This window comes from Rattus norvegicus, chromosome 3, assembly GCF_036323735.1.
Source record: "Rattus norvegicus strain BN/NHsdMcwi chromosome 3, GRCr8, whole genome shotgun sequence".
NCBI lineage: Eukaryota > Metazoa > Chordata > Mammalia > Rodentia > Muridae > Rattus > Rattus norvegicus.
Genome location: NC_086021.1, coordinates 188557221 through 188582032, shown reverse-complemented (window position 1 = coordinate 188582032; position 24812 = coordinate 188557221). Strand labels below are relative to the sequence as shown.

At 49.2% G+C, this 24812-nt stretch overlaps 1 protein-coding gene across 20 annotated transcripts in view; it reads left to right on the top strand.

The window, feature by feature from the left end:
* Kcnq2 (potassium voltage-gated channel subfamily Q member 2) overlaps positions 1 to 9688 on the top strand; it is a 59047-nt gene extending 49359 nt beyond the window's left edge. For 11 of the 20 annotated variants that reach the window (XM_039104178.2, XM_017591445.3, XM_039104185.2 and 8 more), the window contains 3 exons: positions 5 to 112; positions 2775 to 2898; positions 3471 to 9688. In XM_039104178.2, coding sequence (XP_038960106.1) covers positions 5 to 112; positions 2775 to 2898; positions 3471 to 4193 — 955 coding nt within the window. In that variant the 3' untranslated portion in view covers positions 4194 to 9688. The remainder of the gene's footprint in view (positions 1 to 4; positions 113 to 2774; positions 2899 to 3470) is intronic. The other 9 variants (XM_039104184.2, XM_039104186.2, XM_017591447.3 and 6 more) reach the window with 2 other exon arrangements.
* The last annotated feature ends 15124 nt before the right edge of the window (positions 9689 to 24812 follow it).

Sequence of the window (24812 nt, the reverse complement as noted above, 5' to 3'; positions counted from 1 at the left end):
CCAGGATAGATATGATTGTGGGCCCCCCACCCCCTTCAACTCCCCGGCACAAGAAGTACCCTACCAAAGGACCCACGGCCCCTTCGAGAGAGTCACCCCAATACTCACCTAGGTTAGGATGCACTGCCTCCTCCCGCCCTGCCTGTGAATGGCCAGCCCCTTTGCTCAAGGCCGCATGATGGCAACACCTCACACTTTTCTTCCCACAAGGCAGGGCACATTCATGTTCTCTCTCTTCCTAAAGGGCATGCTAGGGAAAAGGCTACTCCTAGTCAGGGCTGGTCAGCAGTGCCTTGAGTCCTCCATCTACAGGGATTGTATGGATCTCTCCAAGCTATCTGCTAAGGCTGCTGACTCAGAGGACCTCGGCAGATAATGGCATCGTGAGCTTGACCAGCTCAGAGCCTTCACACCCGCTCATTACTGGGGTGACCAACATGTACATGGTCCTGACCTTGGCTCTGAGGAGATAAAAGCAGATGGGGTGCTTCCCTGGTCCCCTTCCTTAGGTGTCAGATGCACCCGCCTGAAGAATATGTGAAGTCTGGGGGTGTAGCTGATGGGTAGAGCACTGGTCTGGGCTTACCTAGCTTAGGGTAACATGCCAGGCGTGTGTAAAGCCCTAGGTTCAATTCTCAGCATTGCCACAGGTTTCCCAACACCATGCTGGTTCTGTTATTTCTGGTGTCATTTCAAGTTGCCACCACTATCACTGATGTTATAGATAAGGAAGATGACATCCAACCCCTTTACCCTGCCCAGATGGCAGATTGGGGCCAGGAAACAGTCAAATGGCAAAACCCAGCTCTGATGTGGTTAATACGGGTGTCAAGGTCTCCCGGCTACCCTGGGACCACTCATAGAATTCCGTCTCCCTCTGGCAGGCCTGACTGTCCAGGAAAAGTAAACCTCTCAGGAGCAGGGAAAGGGAAGGCAGACAGACACTTGTCTGTCTGTCAGCAGGGAATAGAAGCTGGGAAGCTCAGAGAATTTGGAAAATGGGATCTGGCAGGTATAGCGTCTGCCCACTCCTTGGGGCAGGGTTGTTGCTCATAAGGTCAAAGGTCAATATGGTGAGTGTATCAGTTCATGAGAGAGGAACCAGGTAGGGAACAGCTCTTGGTCAGAGGACATCTAGACTGAGTGGCCCATGACACTATCTGCCAATAAGACTGAGGTCCATTTAGTCCCTTAGGACTTGCCACCATGTATGGCAGCTGATCATCCAGGCCATGGGCTGGGAAAACCCCATACGACTCAGAACCCCCTCAGCCTCCTCCTAATGTTGCAGCTACAGACACACAGGAAAGGTGTTAACCCAAGAGGTGAGAAGCATCTGGGGGGTTAAATCTGATGCCCCAGCCTGAACCTCGGGGAAGGAGGTGGTACAGGATCCTTAGAGGACTCTTGCCTGGCTACCTTGAAGCAACTTGAGGCCCACCCTGAGATCTGCCAGGCAGACGGCTCGTCATGTGGCCGGAGTGAAGGGGCTGTGCGTCTGTGCCTGGACCATGTGGACATTGGGACATCAGGGAACCTGTTCCCTTACCATTGCCACTGACATCTGCTTGGAACCAGAAGGTCCCTCCTGCCTTCCCCCCTCCCACCCTCTTTTGCATGAGCCCAGCATGAGCCCAGTGGAGCATGCAGAGGCTGCCCCTGGCTGATCAAGCCTGAACCTTTCTCTGGAGTTGCCACAAAAGCAGGCAGGGCACCCCAGTTTGTGGAAGTAGAGGGGAGCCTGCTGACGCGTACGTACCTGCCGGAGTGCGCTTTGTGTGTGAGCCACACGGCTCCGCTCGAGGGCCCTGGCTCAGGCATACTCTGGGTGCGTTGGGCTTGCAGGCTCTACACAGGTTCTTTTTTTCTTAAGTGGCCTGCAGATCCCAGCCCAGGCTCTCTCTTGTGACACCAGCCCTGCCACAGTCCTACGTGCTCACATAACACGCCATGGATCTGCTGGTGCCACACTGGGCAGATAGGAACCCAATCCTTCCCTTCTTGTTGGTGTTACGGCATCTTTACTGATCATTTCAGTTGAATTTCTCATGTTGTCCAACACTTACAAGTGCACGCACTCACTCTCGTGCCCGTACCCCCACCTCAACCCTACAAAGACCTGTTGGCAGCACTCATCTCTCTTGTACTTCGGCAGTCTCCTGTGTGGCCTTTGTTTTCCTTCTCCCTTGTCCTGATGCATGGAGCTGACACTCACTGCCTCCCTGCTTCTGTCGTCCTCGCTGCAGACATTTAACACTGACCTTGTCATACCTGTTGGGGTCCAAGGAACTCTGTGGCACATTAATGTTGGAGTAAAGCTGTCGGGGGTGGGGTGGGGTACTTGGGTAGAGACACAACCTCTCCTACTCTGGTCCCTTGGCCCACCCACCACCTCTGGTCTCCTGGATCTCAGTTTGCTGTGAGACCGGTCAAGGCCTGGAGAGAGACATGAGGCAGGACTGATGAGGGTAGAGCCGCGCTAGGGAAGAACGGGGAGTGGGCCCTGGGGGGACATTTCCCTTTACTCCTTGTTAATGTGCCAGATCCCACGGGAATGGAACAGATAGGATACAGGACCCAAGGTGTCAGGAGGCGGCCTGAGATCATGAGGCACCAGTGTCCATCTGCCTGGCACCTACTGCCCCCCGGTCGGCTCTGGACAGGGCTTGGAGCCCAGATCTGGGGGGCTGTGGGTTAGCCCAGGAAGAAGGGGCAGGGGCCTGGTCACACCCTCTCAAACTCATACTTGGGGGCTGGGTCTCTATTCCTGCTAGAGTGGACCAGATTGTGGGGCGGGGCCCGACAATAACGGACAAGGACCGCACCAAAGGCCCAGCGGAGACGGAACTGCCCGAAGACCCCAGCATGATGGGACGCCTTGGGAAGGTGGAAAAACAGGTGGGAGAGGCTTGGGAGGGGAATGGCCTCTGCTGTCTCCCAGTCTTATTTTGTTAGCCTATGGTGGCTGAGCAACCCTGGAAAAAGGGTAGAGGCAGCGGGAGGCGGCAGAACTGTGTGGGATGCCCCTGATTCCCTGTGAAATCCTATGATCTTGTCCTCCTCCTTCTCATAGTCAGTATCTGGATATTGGAAATGCCTAGAGGGGTAACTGTCACTCATGATTTGTATGTGAGGGTCCTTTAGCAGGACCAACCACTATAGAACTTGCCAGAAGTTGTACACGTCCTACTTCTCCCCCCTCCTCTCTTTTCCTTGCCTAATATCCATCCCCACCCACTCCCCTGGAAATGGATCCTTAGGAACCATTTCCTGTGGTGACAGGAGACCTTTCTGGGAGTTGGCCTGAGCTCAGGCACACACTGACCAGTAAACTCAGGGTTTGATCTGTTGGAGTCTGAGGTAGAGGAAGGGCAGCTCCAGGGTCCCTTCCTCTGCCCCCTTTCACCTGGGTACATTCTGGGTCTTCTCCTCCAAAGTCCAGCCCAGCCCAGCGACTTCCATTCTTGCAGGTCTTGTCCATGGAAAAGAAGCTAGACTTCCTGGTGAGCATCTACACACAGAGAATGGGCATCCCACCAGCAGAGACAGAGGCCTATTTCGGGGCCAAGGAGCCTGAGCCGGCACCACCCTACCACAGCCCGGAGGACAGCCGTGACCATGCAGACAAGCATGGCTGTATTATTAAGATTGTCCGCTCCACCAGCTCTACGGGCCAGAGGAACTACGCCGCACCCCCAGTCATGCCCCCTGCCCAGTGTCCCCCATCCACCTCGTGGCAGCAGAGCCACCAGCGCCACGGCACCTCCCCCGTGGGAGACCATGGCTCACTGGTACGCATCCCACCACCCCCTGCGCACGAGCGCTCACTGTCTGCCTACAGTGGGGGCAACAGAGCCAGTACCGAGTTCTTGAGGCTGGAGGGCACCCCAGCCTGCAGGCCCTCTGAGGCAGCCCTGCGGGATAGCGACACGTCCATCTCCATCCCTTCGGTGGACCACGAGGAGCTGGAGCGTTCCTTTAGCGGTTTCAGTATCTCCCAGTCCAAGGAGAACCTGGATGCCCTGGCCAGCTGTTATGCAGCTGTGGCGCCGTGCGCCAAGGTCAGGCCCTACATTGCAGAGGGTGAGTCTGACACAGACTCAGACCTCTGCACACCGTGTGGGCCACCCCCACGCTCTGCCACTGGTGAAGGCCCCTTTGGAGATGTGGCTTGGGCAGGGCCTAGGAAGTGAGTCTGGGTTGGGCTGCTGGCCCCATGCCACACCCACTCTTGTTCAGTTTTAGAGCTGGAGTTCCAGGGCCTTTCTTAAAGTGACAGAGCGGCATAGAGTAGTGTGGGTTGTGAGGATGCTCATGGGATCTCGCTCTCAGGGTCAATGTGGAGTGGAAATGAGGCAGGGTTCCTTAGCACATACAGTAACATTTTATAGAAGTTCTTTTCCAACCAGGAGAGGGTGGTTGAGGCCGGGCCCTGGAGGCCCTTGGGAGCTCCCTATGGCAGCAAAGCTAGCCCTGCCTAGTCTTCTTGGGGGACATATTGCCCTGTGAGTGAGGAGGGACAGCGTGATGGTTAGCCTCTGTGAGTGGGGGTGTGGCTGGGAGCAAGTCCGTGGGAGGTAGTGGTGAAATGAAACAGGCCCGTCTACTGCTGATAGCCAGTCCTGAGGCCCATGGGTCTCTCAGTTTAGTCTGGGAGCTCAGGGGTATAGTAAGTCACTGGAAACGGCCCACTCTCACACCTGACTGCTTATCCCTCCATCCCGACTGCCCCCAGTAAAGCATTACCAGACCCACTGTTGGGTGTGGCTGGGCAATGCCCCTCATCCCTGGGTAACCTAGCTAAAGAGCTGCCACAATCTTCCTCCCTCTTCCAGGTTATGTGGATCTTTCCATGGGAACCATCTTTAGGTCCTTCTCCTGGAGCTGAGGAAGGAGTGAGGCCTCAGGGACCAATCTGGAACTTAGAATTGATCCTTAGACTCTCTTGACTTCCACCTCTTAGGGGAAGACTCAACTCACAGCCTTTTCTGAAAGGGTTTCTTCAGCAGGTTCTGGCTGCCTCGTGCCAGGTACTGTAGCCCAGTAGGTATGAGTTGACACTTCAAGGCCTCTGCTCTTTCCTGGTGTGGCACTGGCCTCCAGGCTGTGGCCAGCACTTTAAGAGAATCACCAGATAAGCAGACCAGCCTTAGCCAGGGCACCTCCTTGCCTGCTGCCCACTTGGCTCTACGGATTCAGGCAGGGCTAAATGACATGACGTCTTCAAACTGCCGGCTCTCTCTACACGAGAGCATGGCCTTTGAGCCTGGTCAAGGATCCTTCCCAATGAAGCTGGCCATCCAGTCCTTTATCCACTAGTAGGTCCCTGGTCTGTGGCCCCTGGGTGTTTGAGGAATTGGGAACACCTTGGCCTCTACTCTGGTGAGGAATAATCCCTGTCCATCCTGTGAGTGGGCATCTTGGGCCATCAGCAGCTGACTTTAGAGGGAAACATGGTAGATATAATAGAGCCCTCGGTTGTGGCCCCATAATATCTGGCCCAGAGGTGCCTGGCATTAAATGATAACATTTTGGGGTGGGGGCCCTAAACCCTCTTGCCCTCAGTTTTCCTGGTCACTGAGGACAAGCGCTACAGAGCTTGTGCTTGGGCAGAGCTTTATTTACTTCTTCCACCCTTTTGAAATGTGTGTTCTGGCAGGGGTAGAGGCAACTTGGGTGGGGGGAGCTATGCTCAGCAGGAGGTACCCCATCCCTGAGGAGAGCTTGAGCCAGGTCTCTGTCAGGGACCTAGGCGTTTGAAGGGCTACGTCTGCTGTAACCCATATGCCCTCCATGTCAGGGCTACTAGGATCTCGCATCTGGGTGCCTCTGCTACGATCCTAGTCGGGAGCCAGTCTACGTTTGTTCCAATAGGTGCACGTTGGTTCTCTAAGGCAGGGCTATAGTCAAGAACTTCTTGGTATGAGCGATGTCTCTCTCTCTGTGGGAATGGCAGGTGATTTAGACAGGAAGAATAGCGATACCCTTCTCTTGGTGAGTTGAGCCTGGACCTGCACTCCTCCCTCTCTGTCAGGACAGGAAGAGTCTAGAGCAGAAGGACAAATGCATCTGCCTGGACAAACCAACAGCCGGAGCACTCCTTCCCTAGACATGGGCAGGCTGTAGCTATCTCAGCTTCAGGGGATGTGGGAGAGAGGTTTGCATCTGTCCTACATGTTCCATACAGCGTGTCTTGCCTCATACATGGCCCCAAATCCTGTCCTCAGAGCTGACATGGATACAAGAGCCTGGCATACCCTGAACTGGGGTTCTGTGGGATGAGGAAGGTGGACAGACACCCCCTTCCCAGAAACCCGGACACAGAATTTATCAGAAGTCCTTATTTAGGTTACAGCAAGAATGAGACAAGGAGGCGTGGCCTTCTCTGCAAATGAGGAACGCTGGTCAAGTCCGCAGTGTTGGCTACACAGAGGAAGGAAGTGTATCTCAAAGTGTAACACAGAAGTCCTGATGTGAGGGATGACGGAGCCCTTTCTTAGGGGACCCAGGTCCAGGCTTGAGCAACACAAATGTCCACTGCCTTGACATCCCCACCCGCAGAGAAGCAGGACAAGATGGACGCCAAAGGCTCCCACAAGAAATCCGTGCACTTTCCTGGGTACACACGTATCCAAGTATGGCTGAAACCCAGCAGCTGCCCCATGGCAAAATTTTCCTCAGAAAACATTTGTCCCTACACATTCCCTCACATGCCCACCAGCACATGCCCATACACTCGACACACATACATGTACATTCGCATGAGTGCACACAAAAAACCACATTTTCATATGCACACATAAATATACACACAGAGACACAAGTATACATACAACAGGTGTATTTTCAAACATATATTCCTTGTTATACACTTGCACATGCAAGCTCACACATAGTTTGTCAGACCACACATAACAGGTACACACACACACACACACACACACACACACACACGGACACACACCAACACACATATGAATAGACAGGCTTGTAGGCTACATTCTATTCCACATTTGCACATACAGCAGGTACCTATTTTTATACCTGAATATTCACATATATGAACACATGTATATGAGTAACCTGTATGTATAATGTATACACATACACACACGTAGGGTTTCCTCTCTTTCTCTCTGTCTACACACACACACACACACACACACACACACACACACACACAATCTTTTTCTCTCTGGCTCTTCCTGATGGTAGCTGCCTGGGCAGGGTGCACAGGAATTAATGGTGAATGCTCTAAAATGTTGAACACTGACTGAGGTGGGAGTCCTGGTTATCTAGGACTTCTGAGCAACAGTGGTAGAGAGTCCACCTGGAGACCATTGAATTCCCACACTGCCCTCTCCCTGGACTAACTGGTGGCTGTCTGCAGGTGTCAAGAGGGTGTAGCTAGGTCAGGGTGAGGATAGTTCTAGTTCCTACTAAGGTCCAGATCAGTCTTCGCCTTGGGTTAATCTTGGTTTTGGCCACTTCCCAGTGCCCTCCCATATACACGCCTGCTTCATCATGCCAGGCTGTGATTGGTGTTTCCTGGCTTAGCTTCTGTCTTTTCAATTTTGGCCTCTGGAAGGTCTAACAGAGACAGAATACCTGGGGTGAGGGCCCACCTGCTGTCTTACCCGTGGTCTGGGCAGATAAAGTGTCTATTTGAGGTCGTGAGCTAGCTCTTAGTTATGTGTTGACATCTAGGGGCCTCACTGGGAAGCCCCATTTAGAAGTGGGGGAGTCACCAGACACTACATGGGCCTCCCTGGAGGAGACTCTCTAAACTGTAGTCATCCTCAAATCCTAGACATAGATCTACATCCAGGACCACCTTCCACCTTTAATTCTCCGGTTTAAGGTTCTTTCTCCCCTCGAGCTGGTGGCTCCAGATTCAGAATGTGGAAGACGGGGCCACCCTGCCTTCTGCCTCCCCTATCGGGTTTATCCTATATCAGGGGCACTGTGAAGAACACCCTTGCTTTTTGTAGAAAGAGTTGAGCCCAGAGATGTCTTCAGACTTTCCCCAGAGGTAAGAATCTGGGACGGGGATGCTGTTCTGACACACTGTAGCTTGTGTCTTCCAGCCGTAAGCAGTGCTCAGGGTCAGAGGCTAACACACTTGCCCATGGCTCACACCCCAACATCTGCTGTCTTTCCCTGAGGCCACACCCTCTTCTGTTGTTCGAACAGTGGGGCCCACTGTGTAGGGGCTTGGAGGTGTCTGGGTCATCTCGTATCCCAACAGGGTAGCTTGGAGTTAAGAGTAGATAATCTATACAGGGTACCCCTGAAGTCCTGTATAGGACTCAATGCTGATGTGGCATCTGCTGTCCTGGAGCATAGAGGTCAGTCTTCTCCCCCTGACACCTCCCAGGGCATAGGATATAGGGTTTGGGGGAAGAGGTCCAGGAAAAGTCTGCAGGCAAGTCTGTCTGTCTGTCCTAGGCTCCTACTGTGCCCCAGCTGAGCTAAGGAGGCATGAGTTTCTCAGAGGAGGTAGTAAGATGGCAATGAAGATTAATAGAGGAGACCCAGGTACCTCTTCCTTCTGAGGAGTCCCCACACGTGTTCAACACCCACACTGGGGCCTAGGGTGTCCGGTGTCCCTGGAAGTGAACGAATTTGGGCCACAGGTTGCTGAATTTTGCTTGTCTGTGAGGGGCATGACTCCAGCGTGCATTGGGAAGCACCAGGAAATGGGGTAGAGAAAAAGGGTTGCACCCTAGGAAGGAGGCCCACCAAACATTCAGAGGTACCTGGGTTTTAACATTTGTTCAGGGCTCTGTCTTGGATGCTGACCTTGGAGCCCTGGCTGTCAAAGGATGCTGGGTCCATCCCACGACCCATCCTGAAGTTCCCCTGGTGTCTAACCCTCCGTCAGAGAAGGGATAGTTCCCAGGCCGTTTTTCTGAGACTCTCAGGCAGGAGTGCACATCGCTAATACCGCACATCCAACTGGGACCGGCTTTTACAGAGTTGTTGCCTTAATGTAGGTTGAGGGAAATTCACCAAGGTCACCCCTGCCTCTGCCTGATACAGACACTGGACTCCACCTCCAGGTCCTGCTACTGGAGAGGAGTGCGGGCATGATGAGCTGCCACTAGTAGTCCCACATGGAGGGGCTCAAAGCTGTGACCCCCTCGATGTCATCTATCTGCCTGGGATGGCTCCATATGCAGTGCAGCGCACCCCGCGCTTCCAGTCCACACCTGCCCATTGCGGTCCTGTCCCCCCCTGGCCGCAGCTGCGGCTGCAGCTTCCCCATCTGCGCTGTTGCCTTTGGCTGTCTTTGCACTTTTGTTCATGCTCCAAAGAATATTTCATAATGCCTTCATACTGATGTGCACCCCAACCATTTTGTACGCGCCCTTGGGCCACAGCGACTGGCCTTCTCCTTTGGGCCGGCGTGCCGCCATCTGCACACGACGCTGTCTTCTAGGGATAGATGCCCAGGGAATGAACTCTAGTTTTCTAACGGACTAGCTGAGATGTTAACTTACTCAACATGAACAGGATGATATCTGTGCTGTGTGGGCGGGCCAACGTGTGCCCGCAGGGAACTTTGGGGCAGAATCCTGCAGCAAGGGTGCATGGAGGTGGTTCTGGAAAGTTTTGCTGCTGCAGGGCTAAGTTCAGACGCCCAGTGGAACTGGGCGCTTAGTAAAACACAGTGATTCAACCTGGACTGCCTGGCCTCTTCATTTTCACGTGTCTCCTGGCAGCTGGGATAGGGGCTGGGGACCTGGTTGGGGAGACAAAACTACTAAGCACTTTGACTTGGGGACTCTCATGTCCCAGCCTCTGTATTTCCTGGAGCTGTTACCAGAGTTGTTAGAATCAAAGGTTGGGCCTTTTTAGTCTTATCAACGTAGGTTCAGCCACCCATCTTAAATAGGTTAATCAGTCAGAAAGGAATAAAAGCAGACAAAGACTTATTCAGTGTGGCCACATGGGGAAGATACAAAACTCTAGTCACATCGTATACCAAATTCATTTTCAGTGTCTTGCCGTTATGCCCAGATTTAAATAGGGGGTGAGAGGTATGTTACCAAACAGTTTTGGTCAAAGTGTGGTCCTGCCCACCATTCTGTCAGCTCCAGCCTCTCCTGCAGGATGGTTTGACAAGTCGTTATGACAATATGTGAAATCAATTTCCTCCTCTGGCTGGTACCTGGCTTCAGGCTTTTCCTTCTCCCCGCATCCTGGAGGAAATTTCAGTTCCAGGGGTCCACTGTTTCAGTAGTCTGATACCCAAAGGGAAGGGCCCAGGTGTACCCTCATCATTCTACCAGGATGGTTAAGGGACACCTTCTAATAGCCACAAATTGAGGCTGTGAAATACCAGACATCCACTCTGGAACCAAACTCAGCACAAGGTCTCACCCTCTGTGAGCTCAGTTATCAGGAGAGTAGAATCCTGGGGCCACAGGTGCTTCTGGTTTGGGGTAACCCATTCCCACACACTTCAACAGTGAGCTGGCTTTCAGAGTGACTTCCTGGGCCAGAAGGGATCTATTTGGCCAAGATTGACTTGTTACTTGCACACAGCCTGGGCTCTGATGTCATCCTGGCTACTTTACTGTTCATGAGTGCCTACCTGGTCTTCTACTTTTACACCTCACTCCTCCTCTGGCTCCTGCATAGACCCCTGGTTCCCTATCCTCTGGCTACCCTGGACCTCAGCCAGGGGAAGTTGCAGGGTAGGTGGGTACTCACCCAATCTGTTTACTGCCTGAAGATTGGTAGAGCCTGTCTATGATGGGTTCTGGCCTGTACGTTTAGGGTTTTGTTCTCCCGACATTTGGAGTTGTCACCCTACAGGCTCTCTCTAGGCCTCGTGGGGCAGCTGAGCATGACGAGCAGCTGGACTTGGTTTGGTAACGCCTTCAGGCAGTAGCTGTCCGTAGACAGATGCCCAGAACTGTAGTCACATCTAGACAAGACTTCCTACTTCTGCTTTACAACATAGTATTCAGGAGGGGCTCAGGACACCTCTGGAGAGTCTTTGGGGGGTCATGTGTTTATGGAACATAGTGTGTGGCTTACTGGGTGGGTGCCAGTGCAGCCTCTGTTTCCGAGCCATGATGATCAGTCTGAGTTTGGGAACAATAAAGTGACCTCACTCATTCGGCTTCCACCTTTATGGGCATAGCCAGTGTCTTGTGCTCTTCTTTCTGGCCACGATGACCTTGATCTCAGCGGTACCTGCCTCATTCCTCTGAGCCTAGAGGTTTCTGTGGGATTAGACTACAAGTTGGGAGTTAGCTGTGATGGACAGAGAAGCCCTGAGTAACCAACAAGACTTGTTCACAGAGAGGCCCACTCCAGTATGAGGGTCTGCTGTTTTCTTCCTTTTCTTTGCTTGACTTCTTCCTTTAGGGCGCCACCCGCCTTAATATGACCAGTACATTTTCATTGCTTCCAGAAGATTGGGAAATGGAATCTTCCTACTAGGTTCTGAGTGCCTGGTTAGAAGAAGAAGGCCATAATTAAGAGAATGGGTAAAGGTGACTGGGGACTACAAATGTGTGTCCCCTTTGGGTACACCTGACCCCATACATCAGAGCCACATGGTTGGGTTAGATATTGGCCGGTCAGCCGATGACCACAGACAGAGCAGAGCATAGAGGGTGGTTTCCTCAGGGTATAGCCACACCTGCCCCAGGCTCTCTTCAACCTTCTGGCCATGGTGGCTTGCCCAGGCTTTCTGTGGTATACCTATCCTTGTAGAGTAGCAGGCAAGTGCATTCTGCCAAGCTCCTACTAGGATGATCATGCTGTGGGCACCCTGGGAGTATCCCCTATCCTCACTCTCAGCAGGCAGTCACACCCTGTTATCTTACGGATCCCTTAAATAGCTAAAGACCATTTAGGGTTTGGTGGTTTTGGCGGTGGTAAGGAATAAGAAGCAGATACCTAGACTGTCTTAGGGTTCTCTGGAGTCATAGAACTTATGGAATGTCTCTATATATTAAGGGAATGTATTGTGATGACTTAATAGTCTGTAGTCCAACTAACCCAACAATGGGAGCTGTGGATGGGAAGACCAAGAGTCTAGCAGTTGCTCAGTCCCACAAGGATAGTTGTTTAAGCTGGTCTTCTGTAGCAGTAGGTTTCAACATGTGCTGGCAAGTAAGCACAAGTGATCAAAGAAGAGTGAATCTTCCTTCTTCCAATGTCCTATGTAGGCCTCCAGCAGAAGGGGTGGCCCATATTAAAGGTGTGTACCACCGCACCTGGATCTAAAAGTTGTTTTGTCCCAGGCTGACCTTGAACTCCGAGATCTCCTTGCCTCAGTCTCCTGGAATTAAAGGCATGTACTACCTTGCCTGGGCCTGAGCTTTTCACGATCACTATGCCTCAAGATCTTCATGCCAAAATCCAGGCCAGAAACCTGTTTTCCAGCCTCAAGATCTGGATCACAGGTGTGCCCTTCATTTCTGGATTGTAGTTCATTCCAGATGTGATCAAGTTGACAACTGGGCAGAGTCATCACGAAGACTGAGCCTGGGACTGTGTTGTATAAGGAATCCCATGATCAAGGGGGCACCAAGGGATACTCTTCTTAGGGAAGCAGTGAGCGTGGACATTTATGAACAGTGTGTGGGTGCAGAGGGACATCTAAGGCCCTAAGAATCTGGCTTTGGAGGAGAAACCACTGCACCTTGCACTGTCCCGCATGGGGCATTTCCTGTCCCTCAACCCATACATATCCACCAAGTCTATTTCACTGCCAGTGATTTTCTCCTGACACCTCATCTCCCTCCTGTCTCCTGTCTATGGTCAAGTTTATTGATTTAGCAGAGGGACCTCCTCTAGAGTTGAGCAAACAGTTGCTTCAGACGGCCTGTCAGTGGTCACACCAACATCTCACAGGTCCAAAGTAACATACAGGTGTTTGTGAACCTTTGCACACAAAGCAAACATCTATGCAAAATAAACTATGACCCTGAAACTCACTGAGACCCCCTAGGTACTTACCCATCACCTTGGAAAGAGGGGTCGCTCAGGGGAAGGCACCTTCACAGGGGCTGAAGAACCCTGGGTATGTTGTAGACCAGAAGGGATGTGATATGGTGTGTATAGCTGCCCATGTACAGGGAAGGAACCTCCAGACAGAATTGTGTGAGGGACACTGGGAATCACCTGTCTAGAGGCAGGTGGGGAATAATTTCCTAGGGTTTATGGCGCAGGCCAATTGCGGGGACCTCTCTGGGATAAATGCCCCTGATGACTTTCAATGTTGGAGTTGAGGCAACACCCAGGAAGGCCACCAGGTGGCAGTGCTCACCAGGCGAAGACTCCTACCACCAGTCTCACGTGATCCTGAAGTGCTCTGAACAGATGAATCTGGACTGCTGGAACTTGCCTCTCAGGAGGTCAGGCAGAGCACAGCTGCCCGCTCCCGTCTTTCTCAGCCAGGCTGACAAGGCTTGGGTAGCCACACCAGTCACACCACTCAGTCGGGGCACAGGAGCCAGAGGCAGGCATGGGAATCACCAGCTTCTGTTGTAGACTACAGAAGGTCTTGAAGCATGGCAGACAGATCCTGGATGGTGGGGCTTAAACCTAGACCTTGAAATCAACATGGGCCTGAGCCAATGAATGTCCAGCACTCAGAGCCAATGCTCAGGCGAGGCAAATTTACCCAGGGGTCTGTTGCCATACCTACCATGGGGCTCTCACTTAGGGGAGTTACAGAGCCCGTTTCTCTGGCATCCTCTTGCTACCCTCAGAATCCCTCAGGATCTGGCTTCAGGCTCTTTAGTAGATCCAAGATGGAGATGAGTGGACAGATGAGCTGAGGAGATTACACGGGGCCTGCTGTCTGTTCTCTCTCATTGTCCGGAATCATATATACTCTGGGTACTCACGCTCTTAGTCTATCCCAGAGGGCCTCCACCCCTTACTTGCCTGATACGCCCCTCCCTGGGGTGCGTAGGACTGATATTCTCCTCAGAGCCACAGGACCTGACCTTACTGGAGCCTAACCTCCAGAGTCAGCTGTCTTGATTTCCTTGTGGTCCAGTGTCTGGAAAGAAAACTGTTCCTGGCCTCGTATGCAGATCCTAGCAGGCCAGGGCACTGACTACTGGAAGTAGGGAATTGGATTAGGGGTTTTGGCCCCTAGGGCCTAAGAGGATTTTGTTATTGTTGTTGTTGTTGTTGCTGTTGTTGCTTTTTAAAATTACCTCCTGGTGTTCTGTAAGCGTCTGAAGGCACATGCTACTTTTCCTAGCTCCTATCAGCTTGAACCTCAGCCAGAGCTGCTGGCTCTGTACCCACCCCTGATTCCATGGCCTCCTATAACGCCAGCACATACAACACACAAAGCACATATAACAAAGGGACCCCAAACACGAGCCTGCTCACTCGGGGCCTGGGAAACTGATGTCAGGGCATTGGAACACTAATGTCCAGGACAATAGACTTGTGATGGTGTTGTATTGAGTACCAGCTACAGCCCTGCTACAGGGAAGGCCCCTGGCCTTCTGCTCCTCTCAGGGCCAGTAGACATCTCTCTCATGGTGGGGTTGTCAGATATAAGGTGGCCTGAATCTCGCTTACCACAGCCCGGAGTCTCTCAGCCCATAGAGGCGGGGCTCTCACAGGGAGCTGCAGACCTCGCTCCTAATCCTGCTCAGAGCCAGACAGCTGCATCTGAGGCTTTACTTGACATTCAAAGCTGCTATTTTTCTCTCACACGTGGGTCTTACATTTGCGTTGGAATGGATTCCTGCTAACTTCTCTGCTGCTGCTGGCAGACGATCCTTTGAGGCTGTGCAGGATGGACAGCTCACACCTGCCCACTGCTATCCCCCAAAGGAACCTAGTGGACATGGAGAACTTGGCCCCTAGAGGATATTATAGCTCCCTTTCCTTCCCACAGCTCCCGCTGTGCTGTTAAGATCACCTTTTTTCTGGTAAACTCTGAGCTCACCTCTTTCCCCACACATTTTCCCTTCCCCATCATCTTTCTTCTAGTAGGACTGTCTCTGTTTTTCCCTTCCCTGGTTCTGGAATACATTCAGTACCTACCACCCCACCTTCTTTGTTGAGGCGTTAGGTGATCCACTGTGATTGATAGTTGTTTTTCTATTGCCAATTTTACTGCTTTCTGCTCTAATCCTTGCTTCTCCATTTTCTTTTTAGGTTTAATTTTTCTCTTCCTTTCAGTTTCTTTCAGTGAGAGCTCAGTTTGCATATTGAACTATATTCCATTATATGCAGGCCTCGTTCAGATGCTGTGTGTGTCTTTTCCTCTCAGCACCACAGTACCTGCCTCCCTCCCTTTCTATCCGTGCATCTCATTTCAGTTCCAAGTATTTACTTATGTTCCTCAAGCTTTCCTTCTGTGGCTTCTTGTGGGGCCACTAGTTCATCTAGCTTAATTGAATGCATATGTGTATGTGTATATGATGCATCATGCATATGACACATATGTGTATGATGTATATGTGTGTGCGTATGGATTGATGTATATGTATGTGTGTATTTATATGTGTATGTGTATATGATGTGTATGATGTGTGATGTGTATATGTTTTGTGATGTGTAGTGTATGATGTATATGTGTATGGGTATGGATTGATGTACATGTATGTGTGTGTATTTATATGTGGACATGAGTATGCATATGATGTATATGTATGTGCATGTGCATATGTATAAGCATTTGTGCATATGTATATGATGTATACATATGTCTGTTTATATATATATTACACCACAGTTCGTGTGAGTTCTGCTCTTTTTCAACTGACCGTAGGCTTTTTCATGGCCCAGGATCCAGTTTGCCTTGCTGAAAGCTGGGAGAGCTACTGGGAGGCATGTGATGGGATCTCTCGGAGCAGAGCTGCAGAGTTACTTGTTCAGCCTCTGTGTGCTCATTCACTGTGGCAGTGGAAACTAGGGAAGTCAGATCTACCGTCTCTGTTGCCTGTGTTGGCTTTTATTCCATTTGGCTTCATTTCTCTCCCCCTCCTCATCCGGTAGAAAATAACCTCATATTCTAGTTTGCTCTCCGCTGCTGTGAGAAAACACTGACTGAAAACCATTTAGGGAGAGAAGGGTTAACTTGGTTTACAGGGAGGGAGGCCAGGGTAGGAACTTGGAGGCAGGAACTGGAGGGAACCCATGGAGGACGCTGCTTCCTAGCTCACGTTCAACGACAGTTCTTTACGAAGGGGATAACTAACTTTTTATTTCAATTAAAAAATTTAAATACCCGTTTAATTGAAACAGAATTGCATGTTTTCCCTTTCTCCCTCCAACTCCTTACATGCTGTCCCCTCTCAACATATACACACATTCAGACTGAAAGCCTCTCTCTCTCTCTCTCTCTCTCTCTCTCTCTCTCTCTCTCTCTTTGTTTGTTTTTGTTTGTTTGCTTGTTTTTGTTACATACTGTGAAGGCTAATCTTGGTTGTCAATTTGAGGACTTCTGGAACCAACTAAAACCCAAGCAGCTGGGCCCACCTGTAATGAACTTTTTTAAATTGGGTCATTGTTTATTTCTTTATTTCTTTCTAATATTTTGGATATTAACCTTTTGTCAAAGATTCCCTCCCATTCTTTGACCTTCTCTTTCACTTGGCTAATTGTTTGCCTAGCTGGACAGAGCTTTTTAATTTTAGCTTTATAATAATGAAGTCTGGAATAGTAATATTTAGGGTTCTCCTTTTCAGTTACATTTTTTAAAAAATTATTTATTTACTTTTACACTCCAGATTTTATTTCCCTCCCGGTCCACCCTCCCCTTCAACCCCAGTTCCACATTTCATACCTCCCCCAGCCGTGTCTCCACAAGGATGTCCCCACCCCACCCACCCCACTAGACCTCTAAACTTCCTGGCACCTCCAGTCTCTTGAGGGTTAGGTACATCTTCTCTGACTGAACCCAGACCGGAGAGTCCTCTGCTGTATATGTGTTGGAGGCCTCATCTCAGCTGGTATATGCTGCCTGGTTGGTGGTCCAGTGTCTGAGAGATCCAGGTTAATAGAGTCTGCTGGTTCTCCTACAGTTACATTTTTAAAAAAGACTTATTTATTTTATGTATATGAGTGCACCGTCACTGTCTTCAAAGACAACAGAAGAGGGCATCAGATCCCACTACAGATGGTCGTGAGCCACCATGTAGTTGCTGGGAATTGAACTCAGGGCTCTGGAAGAGCAGACAGTGCTCTTAACCGCTGAGCCATCTCTCCAGCCCTCAGCTACATTTTTTTATACAGCTCATGCTAGGAACAACACCGCCCACAGTGGACTGGGGTTTCCTACATCAGTTAGCAACCAAGACAGCATTCCCAGGGATAATGACCACAGGCCAGTCCTCTATGGCCACCTGAAGTTCCTCTCCTCTTCCTGGGTTTGTTACTGTCATGACTGAAGCTTTTTGTGATGCCTCAGTTCCTCCTCTACCTCATTTGGGTCTTTGCATGGTTTTTATTTCTTTCCCGGGTTACCAACGGGAACTATGTTACTTCTGTTTATTTCAGAATCACTGATTTTTATCACTTCTGGTTTGTTTGTGTGGACCCAAGGTCTTATTGCTATAGCCATTATTTCCTCTCCCCAGAATAGTTCCCCAGTGTGTCCAGGGGAGAAGATCCAAGATGATGAAGTCCTTGCTTTTGTTTGCCTGAGAGAAATTTTCTTCTTAATAAAGGGTAATTTTGCTGACTATTGAATTCTGGGCAGACAGCGTTATTTCTCAATAAAGGCATCACTGCACTGGGTTCTTGTTCCAAGTTCAGTGTCTTTTACACCTTTGATTCTCTGCTGTCTGTATGTGTGTTATTTAAATGTGTATATGTATCTATATATGTGTATGTATGTGACCATGGATATGGTATGTGCATGTGTATGTTCTTATGTTTATGTTGTTCATATGTGTATTCATGTACATGTGTATTCATGTGTATGTGTGTAAGTACATACATGCACATATGCTATGGCATCTATGTGTATATGCATGTGTGTATATGTATGTGCATGTATGTATGCATCGTGTGTAAGTACATACATGTACATTTGTGTGGCACATAAATGTATGTGCATACATGTGTGTACATGTATGTGCATGCATGTGTGTATGTGCATATATCTGTGTATGTGCATGTATGTGCATTATTTGTAAGTACATACATGTATATATGTGTGGCATCTAAATGTATGTGCATGCATGTATATATGTCTTTACAGATGTCATAGCTCAGGTGAGACCAGAGAACACCCTGTGGGAGTTGGTTCTCTCTTTCTGGCATGTGGGTTCTGGAGTCTGAAGTCAGATCCACTGACTTGGCAGCTCCACTGAGACTGGATTTTCAGAATTTTGGGGTGGATGTTCTAGGGCACAGTTCATCCCAATGTTCTTGGATTTTCTTAGCTCAGTTGTTTCGGAGTCTAGTGTTAACTTTGAGAGCAATGTGGTCGCTGCTCTCCTAGATGGCTCTCCTTGTTTTTGTTTATGTGACTCTACGTTCCGGTTTAGAGAAGGCCCTTGGCCTATCTTTGCTTTTTCTGACTTCCTCCGGCCCCGTGAATATTCTGAGCATTGAAGTCATTTTTTTTGTCCGAGTCGTTGTATTTCCATCTGGATCTCACTTCCTTACAGGCTCCATCTCTGCTGGAATAACTCTTAGTGTCTTGAATGCTGTCTACTGCTACACAGATCACTTACAGCTATTTTAGGTTCTCTGCTGGCAGTCCCAGCATCTGTCACGTCCCAAACACTCCGCTTTCGATTGTTGCTTTGCTTCCTGGGAGTGTTCTCCCTGCTCACTATGCTCTCGGTTGGAAAAGGTCCTTTGTGGAGGACAGCAAACACTGACAGGGTGTCCTCGCACTTGGCCGTGAGTGGCTTTTCTTTTGCAGGTGGTGGTGTGGAGGTCTGAGGACAATCAGGAGCAAGCTGGCTTGAGGCGGTTGTTGTTGATGGCTCCTTATTCAGGGCACACAGCATTACATTAGAGGTGGTGTTAATATCTCCCCCTCACTTTTCCTCCTGCCTCACTACAGAGAAGCTCTCTGTGGTGTGATTTCAGTCTAGCCCTTGTTGGAGTCATGTGTTAGCACAGTAACTATTACATGTGTTTAGTAAACCCCGTCTCAGGCAGGAACTTGAGGTCTGGGGGTGCCTTTCCCAATGCCGACTTCTTTGAGGGCTTCTATGTGTTGGCTGAGCACTCTTTGTCTTTCCTTCAGAACCTCTCCTCTTCCCTGCTCTTCTGTGGCAATATCTTCTTCAATGTCCCCCGTGGAAGGAGACTCCTGCTGCAGGGTAGATAGAGGTAGGAAGAGTTTGTGCCCTTGCTCAATGGATGACATTGCCCCTAGAGGAATGACTCCTCAGAATGTCCCTCACCTATCCTTTAAGCACCCAGTGTCTGTAAAACGTGTAGAATACTCTAAGCCTTTTGTGATTCAATTTTCTGCTCCTTCCCACGGGATGTCCTGGTACTGCTATACATGGGGCAGGAAAGAATGAAGCAAAGTCCAGAATGGGTGGGTCAGCAGGGGCCTGGTCTGGCATCGAATTCAGGGGGTTGGGAGGTATGGAGAGTTGGGGTTGGGGTTTAGAGGAGTGCAAAGTTGGGTAGTAGGGGGAAAGTGTTCTCCAAGGATTTTAGTGTTACAGCTTAGACTGTGTTCAACAAAACAGCTTGCATGCATGCATTTTGTCTGGGGTTAATCAAGGGCTATATATAGGAAGCTTGGAGTGTGGGAAGGGGTTCTTCTTAGGGTGAAGTTTCATTGGCTGAGGCTTTAAGGTCCTGGAGATATCTCATTTGCATGGAGAGGCATTCCAGGAAGTTGAGCTCATAATTTCTTCAAGGACTCTGTGACATTCCTCAGGTCGGGCAGAGAAGAGGAAGCCCCATTAAGAAAATGGAGTCCATTTTTTTGCCAAGCTCAGGAAAGCTGTCCAGACCTCAGTAGTGAGGTGCAACATTCTTCAGTCCCAAGCAGTTTAACAGTGAAACTAACCCATACTCAGGCATCACCAGTGTGCTAGTTTACGGTCCTACTGAATCTAGGAGTGTGTATGGAGTTTTTAATTACTCATCCCAGCCCTGACTAGACTGGTGTTACTGCGCTCTACTGACATCTCTGGGAGTCAAGAAACATTGATGTTGATCGTCTGTGTGGTTTTGGTCTCCCTATGGAGTTTAGAGTGATGATTTCAGAATTCTCTAGTATGTTGAAACTACCACAAACTACAGCCTTGCCTTTGTTTTTAAAGGATGCTTTGTCTAGGTATGAAATTCTAGGTTTCCCTTCATATGTAACTATGTTGCCCCCACATCTTTTTGTTACATTGTTTCTGTTTAGAAATCCGATAGTCTTAGACTAGGTGGTGGCACAGGCTCTTAATCCCAACAATCTCAAAGAAGGCAGATCTCTGTGAGTCTGAGGCCAGCCTGGTCTACACAGTTAGTTCCAGGACAGCCAGAGCTACAAAGTGAGACCATATTTTAGAAAAACAAAACAATACAAAAGCAAAACATATAGCAGCCCAAGAAAGAGTGGTCCACAAAGAGAAAAATGAACAGAATCTCACAGGCAAAGCATTGTTGGAGAACATGAGGGCTGTGGGGCCAGACAGACAGCCTAGCACACACAAAACGACATATAAAACCTCTAATAATGCACCTAACCAAGGACATGTAGGACTTGCACAGCACAAAACACTGCTGAAAGAAACTAAAGACCTACAAACAGAAAGACGCATGCATTCTCCAAGATGACGATATTATTAGAAAAAAAGGAATCTGCTATTCTTTTTGGAGATTTTTTAATTTTTATTTTTTAATGTGTAGACATTTTGATTGCATGTGTGTTAGTGTGCCATTCATATGCAATACCTGCAAAGGCCATAAAAGGGTATTGGATTCTCTGGAACTGCAGTTATAGAGGGTTGTAAGATGACATGAAAATTCTGGGGACCAAACCTGGGTCCTCTGTAAGAGCAACTGTGGAGTCATCTCTCCAGGCATTCTTATTTTTAACATTTATTCTTATTATTTTAATAGTGTGTATGTATGCGTGCTTGTGTACGGATATGTGCATGTGATTGCAGGTGTCAGTAGAGGAGAGAGGCATTGGATCCCCCTAGAACTGGAGTTTCATGTGTCTGTGAGCTGTCTACCACGGGTACCAGTAACCAAACACTATCAAGTGCTCTTAATGGCTGAACCTTGTCTCCAGCACGAAAACCTCTCATTCTATATTCTTCGTTTTTTCACCTTGTCTCCCCCAACCTCAGGCTGCTTTATTGACTGGTTTCCTTGACTTCTGTTAGATTTTCCTCTTTGCCGTAGACTGTGAGAAGTTCAATTGTGATGTGTTTGTGTGGGCTGAGTCACACACATGCCTTTTGCTTGGAATGTATTGAATTTAGAACATCGGAAAGCTAGAAATTTTTAAACTTTTATTTTACACGTATGGGTCCTGCCTTTAACGATCGTATGTGCACCACATGTGTTCCCTACTCGTTTGTTCAGTGCTCGTGGATGCCAGGAAAGGGAACAGCATCCCTGAGACTGCAGTTACAGCCAGTCATGAGGCACTCGTGAGGGTGCTGGGGATTGAATTCCTCTGAACCATCTCTCCAGTCTGGTTGGTCATATTTTTTCAGTATTTTTTCCAGTTTTTTTTATAGGGACTATAATTATAAGTGTATTAGGTCTCTTTACATTGTCTTGTGGATCGCGGATGCTTCTTTTATTTCTTTAAAATTCTCTTTTATGTTTCATTATTAATGGCTTCTTTGCTGTCCAAGCTCACGAGTCTTCTCTCTTTTGCCAAGCCTTTTACTGCATTCCCTAGAAACATCTGGGTCTTTTCTGTATTTTCTCCATCTCTATTTAACTTATTCAGAAAGTTAAATATAGCTATAATAACTTATAAATACTCTTGTCTGCCAAATCCAATATGAATGCAAGTTTTGGTCAGTTCCAATTGTATTTATTTATTTATTTATTTATTTATTTATTTATTTATTTATTTATTTATTTATTTTTGGTTCATTTACTTTGTTTCTCTGAATGCCCAGAAATCCAGTTTGATGTTATACATTGTGAATTTGACCCACCGTGATTCCTTTGGTAGGAATATTTTTGCATTGCTGTGATTCTCACACTTGCTGTCCAGTCGATGCTACATTTCTTGGAATATAGAGGTTTGAATCTTGGCTTTATGATTCCCTCATCAGCAACAGATCAGCATTTATCCTGGCTCCAGTATCTTCTGCTGTTGGGTCTGTTACAAGGCTTTCCTTCAACCCTGTATGGGCCTGTGCGCAGCCTGACTCCTGCTTGGACCTTTCTTCTAATACTACAGAGCAGATGTCTGTGGGGGAGCCAGAAACTCACAAATCAGGCTCTGGCCCTGTCTCCTCCACTCGCCAGCCATATCAGTTTATTCAGGCCCCTAGTTCTGCTCAAGAGGTTGGGGGCACCAGAAAGCAACTTGGGAGGAATCGGGTATCTTGTACATTTATGTGTCTTGGGCGAACTGTTCTTTTCTGCTTGCCCTCCATGACTCAAAGCTGCTCCTTCCTGCACTTTGTGTCAGCTGTTCAGGTGAAGAGCAACCTCAGCCTTGCTTTATTCATGGTGACATCCTTGTGTCATGATGTGATGCATATTTCTCTACACTGACCCCTGTCACACAGGTCTAGCTTTTTGGGGAGCTGGGGGTTGGTGTGACAGATGCCAGGCTCTTCAGAGCCAATGCCAATGGTAAATCCTGCATGGTATTGGTGGAGGCCATTGGGTTTCTCTACCCATGTGGTACCCTCCCTTCCTGAGGGGAAACCTTCAGGTATAAGTTCACCCGTTTCTCCAGAGTCAGGCATCCACCTTTCTATACTTTCCACAGTCTACTGTGAGCTTTGGAAGCTTGTATCCCCTGAGGCTCAGGGAACCCTGTCTGCCCCGGAGAACTGGCCTCCACAGCTGTGCACTGCAGGGATGATGGGTCCTGACCAGTCCATGGAGAGATAATGGAGTCCTATGTGAGACCGCACAGAAGGTGCTCTTACCCTCAATCCCTGAGTTTCTTCTGTATTCCAGAAGTCCAAGCACTCAGCTCTTTGATCCCAACAGAAGAAGAAGGTAAGAGTTGACGTACCCAGTCATGGGAAACGTTAGTAATGCTAATACTGTCTTGATAGTGGGTAGAGACGTGTACAGGCCCTCCTCATTCTAATTATGTGTGTAACTCTTGAGACAGTCACAAGCATCGTGTGCTAGTTCTGAAATTAAGCAAGCAACGAGGCAGTAAATATATTGAGACTTAGGAAACAAAGCAAGTGGAGCAGAACTGTTAACATTAACCTGCCCATGCAGGATGGGCATTGATCCCTAGTGGCCAAGAGTGTCACAAGACAGTCACGTAGGTTTGTGATGGGCACTCCTGACCAAACTCTCCGAGGCTGAGTCTAAAGGGGCCGTGTGGCAATTCAGGATGTGAAGTTAAATGTTATATTCTTCAGGCAGTAAAGAAATCTGGTAAAATATTTTCTGCCTTGATCACTCAGTGGAGAGGGCAGTTCAGCAAGTCAGATGGGCCCACAGCTGACAGGGTCTGGTCGAGCAGAGGCTAGCATGGGCTCTTCTGTAACCACCTGGCTCTCAGTTGATCTGGTGTGGGGAGGAGTCTGGGAAGAAGAGCCTTTGGTTATAAGACGCACACCAGGAAGCAGCTGGCTTCTTCCCTAAGGGAAGGAAGACACTAAGTCAAGGATAGAAGGGCCAGGCCTAGTGACAGCAGGAGGCAGCCTGGGTCCTACTGGCACGGGACATAAGAGCCTTCAGAGGGGACTTTGAAAGCTGAGGGATCTCCAAGTCCACTGGCAGCTTGGCCAGCACCTCCCATGACCAAAGGACACAGATGTCTTCCTGGGGACGTCTCTTCTGGATCCCCCCTGCATATTATCTTCCATTCAAAGGGACTGGTCAGGTGTTATTACATCCAGGGTGAAGATGAGAGGAGAGAACTGTGGCCAAGGTTGGATGGTGAGATTAGAACTGATAACCAAGGCAACATTTTCATCCATTTGTGTCCACTACCCAGCACTTCCATAGACGTCCAGCAGGTGGCACTGCAGCCACACCTACTTGTGGACTCTGGTGAGCTTGAAGCATGGTTAGTCTTGTGCTGCATTGGGTTATGGTCGCTGCCTCTGGGGCACCTTTGTAGAGGATAGGCCAGTGTTAGCATCCATTTCACAACATGAATCTGTCACCTTTGCAAGCAGACATTGACCAGATTGAACAGTGTATCCGGTTTTACATAGGATATCCTGGGTCTCGAGGCTCTTAGCTCCCTTGAAGAAACTGTTTGCCCAGAAGCCTTTGCCACAGTTATTCCTTGGGAAATGCTGTACATCCTAGAAGCAGCCTCCAGGACAGAGGAGGCAAGCACCACTGAATTCAGTTAGGGCCCTTTTTCCCCAGGCTTTAATATGACTAGAAATGTCAACACAACCTGGAGATTGGTAGAAGGTATCTCCTGGGTCACCAAGACAAGAAGGCTTCTAAGTTCCCCCTTCTCCTAGCTGACAGGATTGTCAGGCGAGGGTGAGGACAGGTGCTTGGATTACATCCTTACATTCAGCTGGCCACCAGTTCTCCGTTACTACCCCCCTTGTAAGTTCAGTTTGCTTTGGGTGAGGCAAAGCAAGGCCACCCATTTGGGAAGTGAAGCAAGCTGCCCTGGAGACAGGCAGGTGTTGCCTATAGGAGTCTATAGGTCTAGCAGGCTGCCATGAGTGCAACATCTTGGGCACAGAATGTCTGGG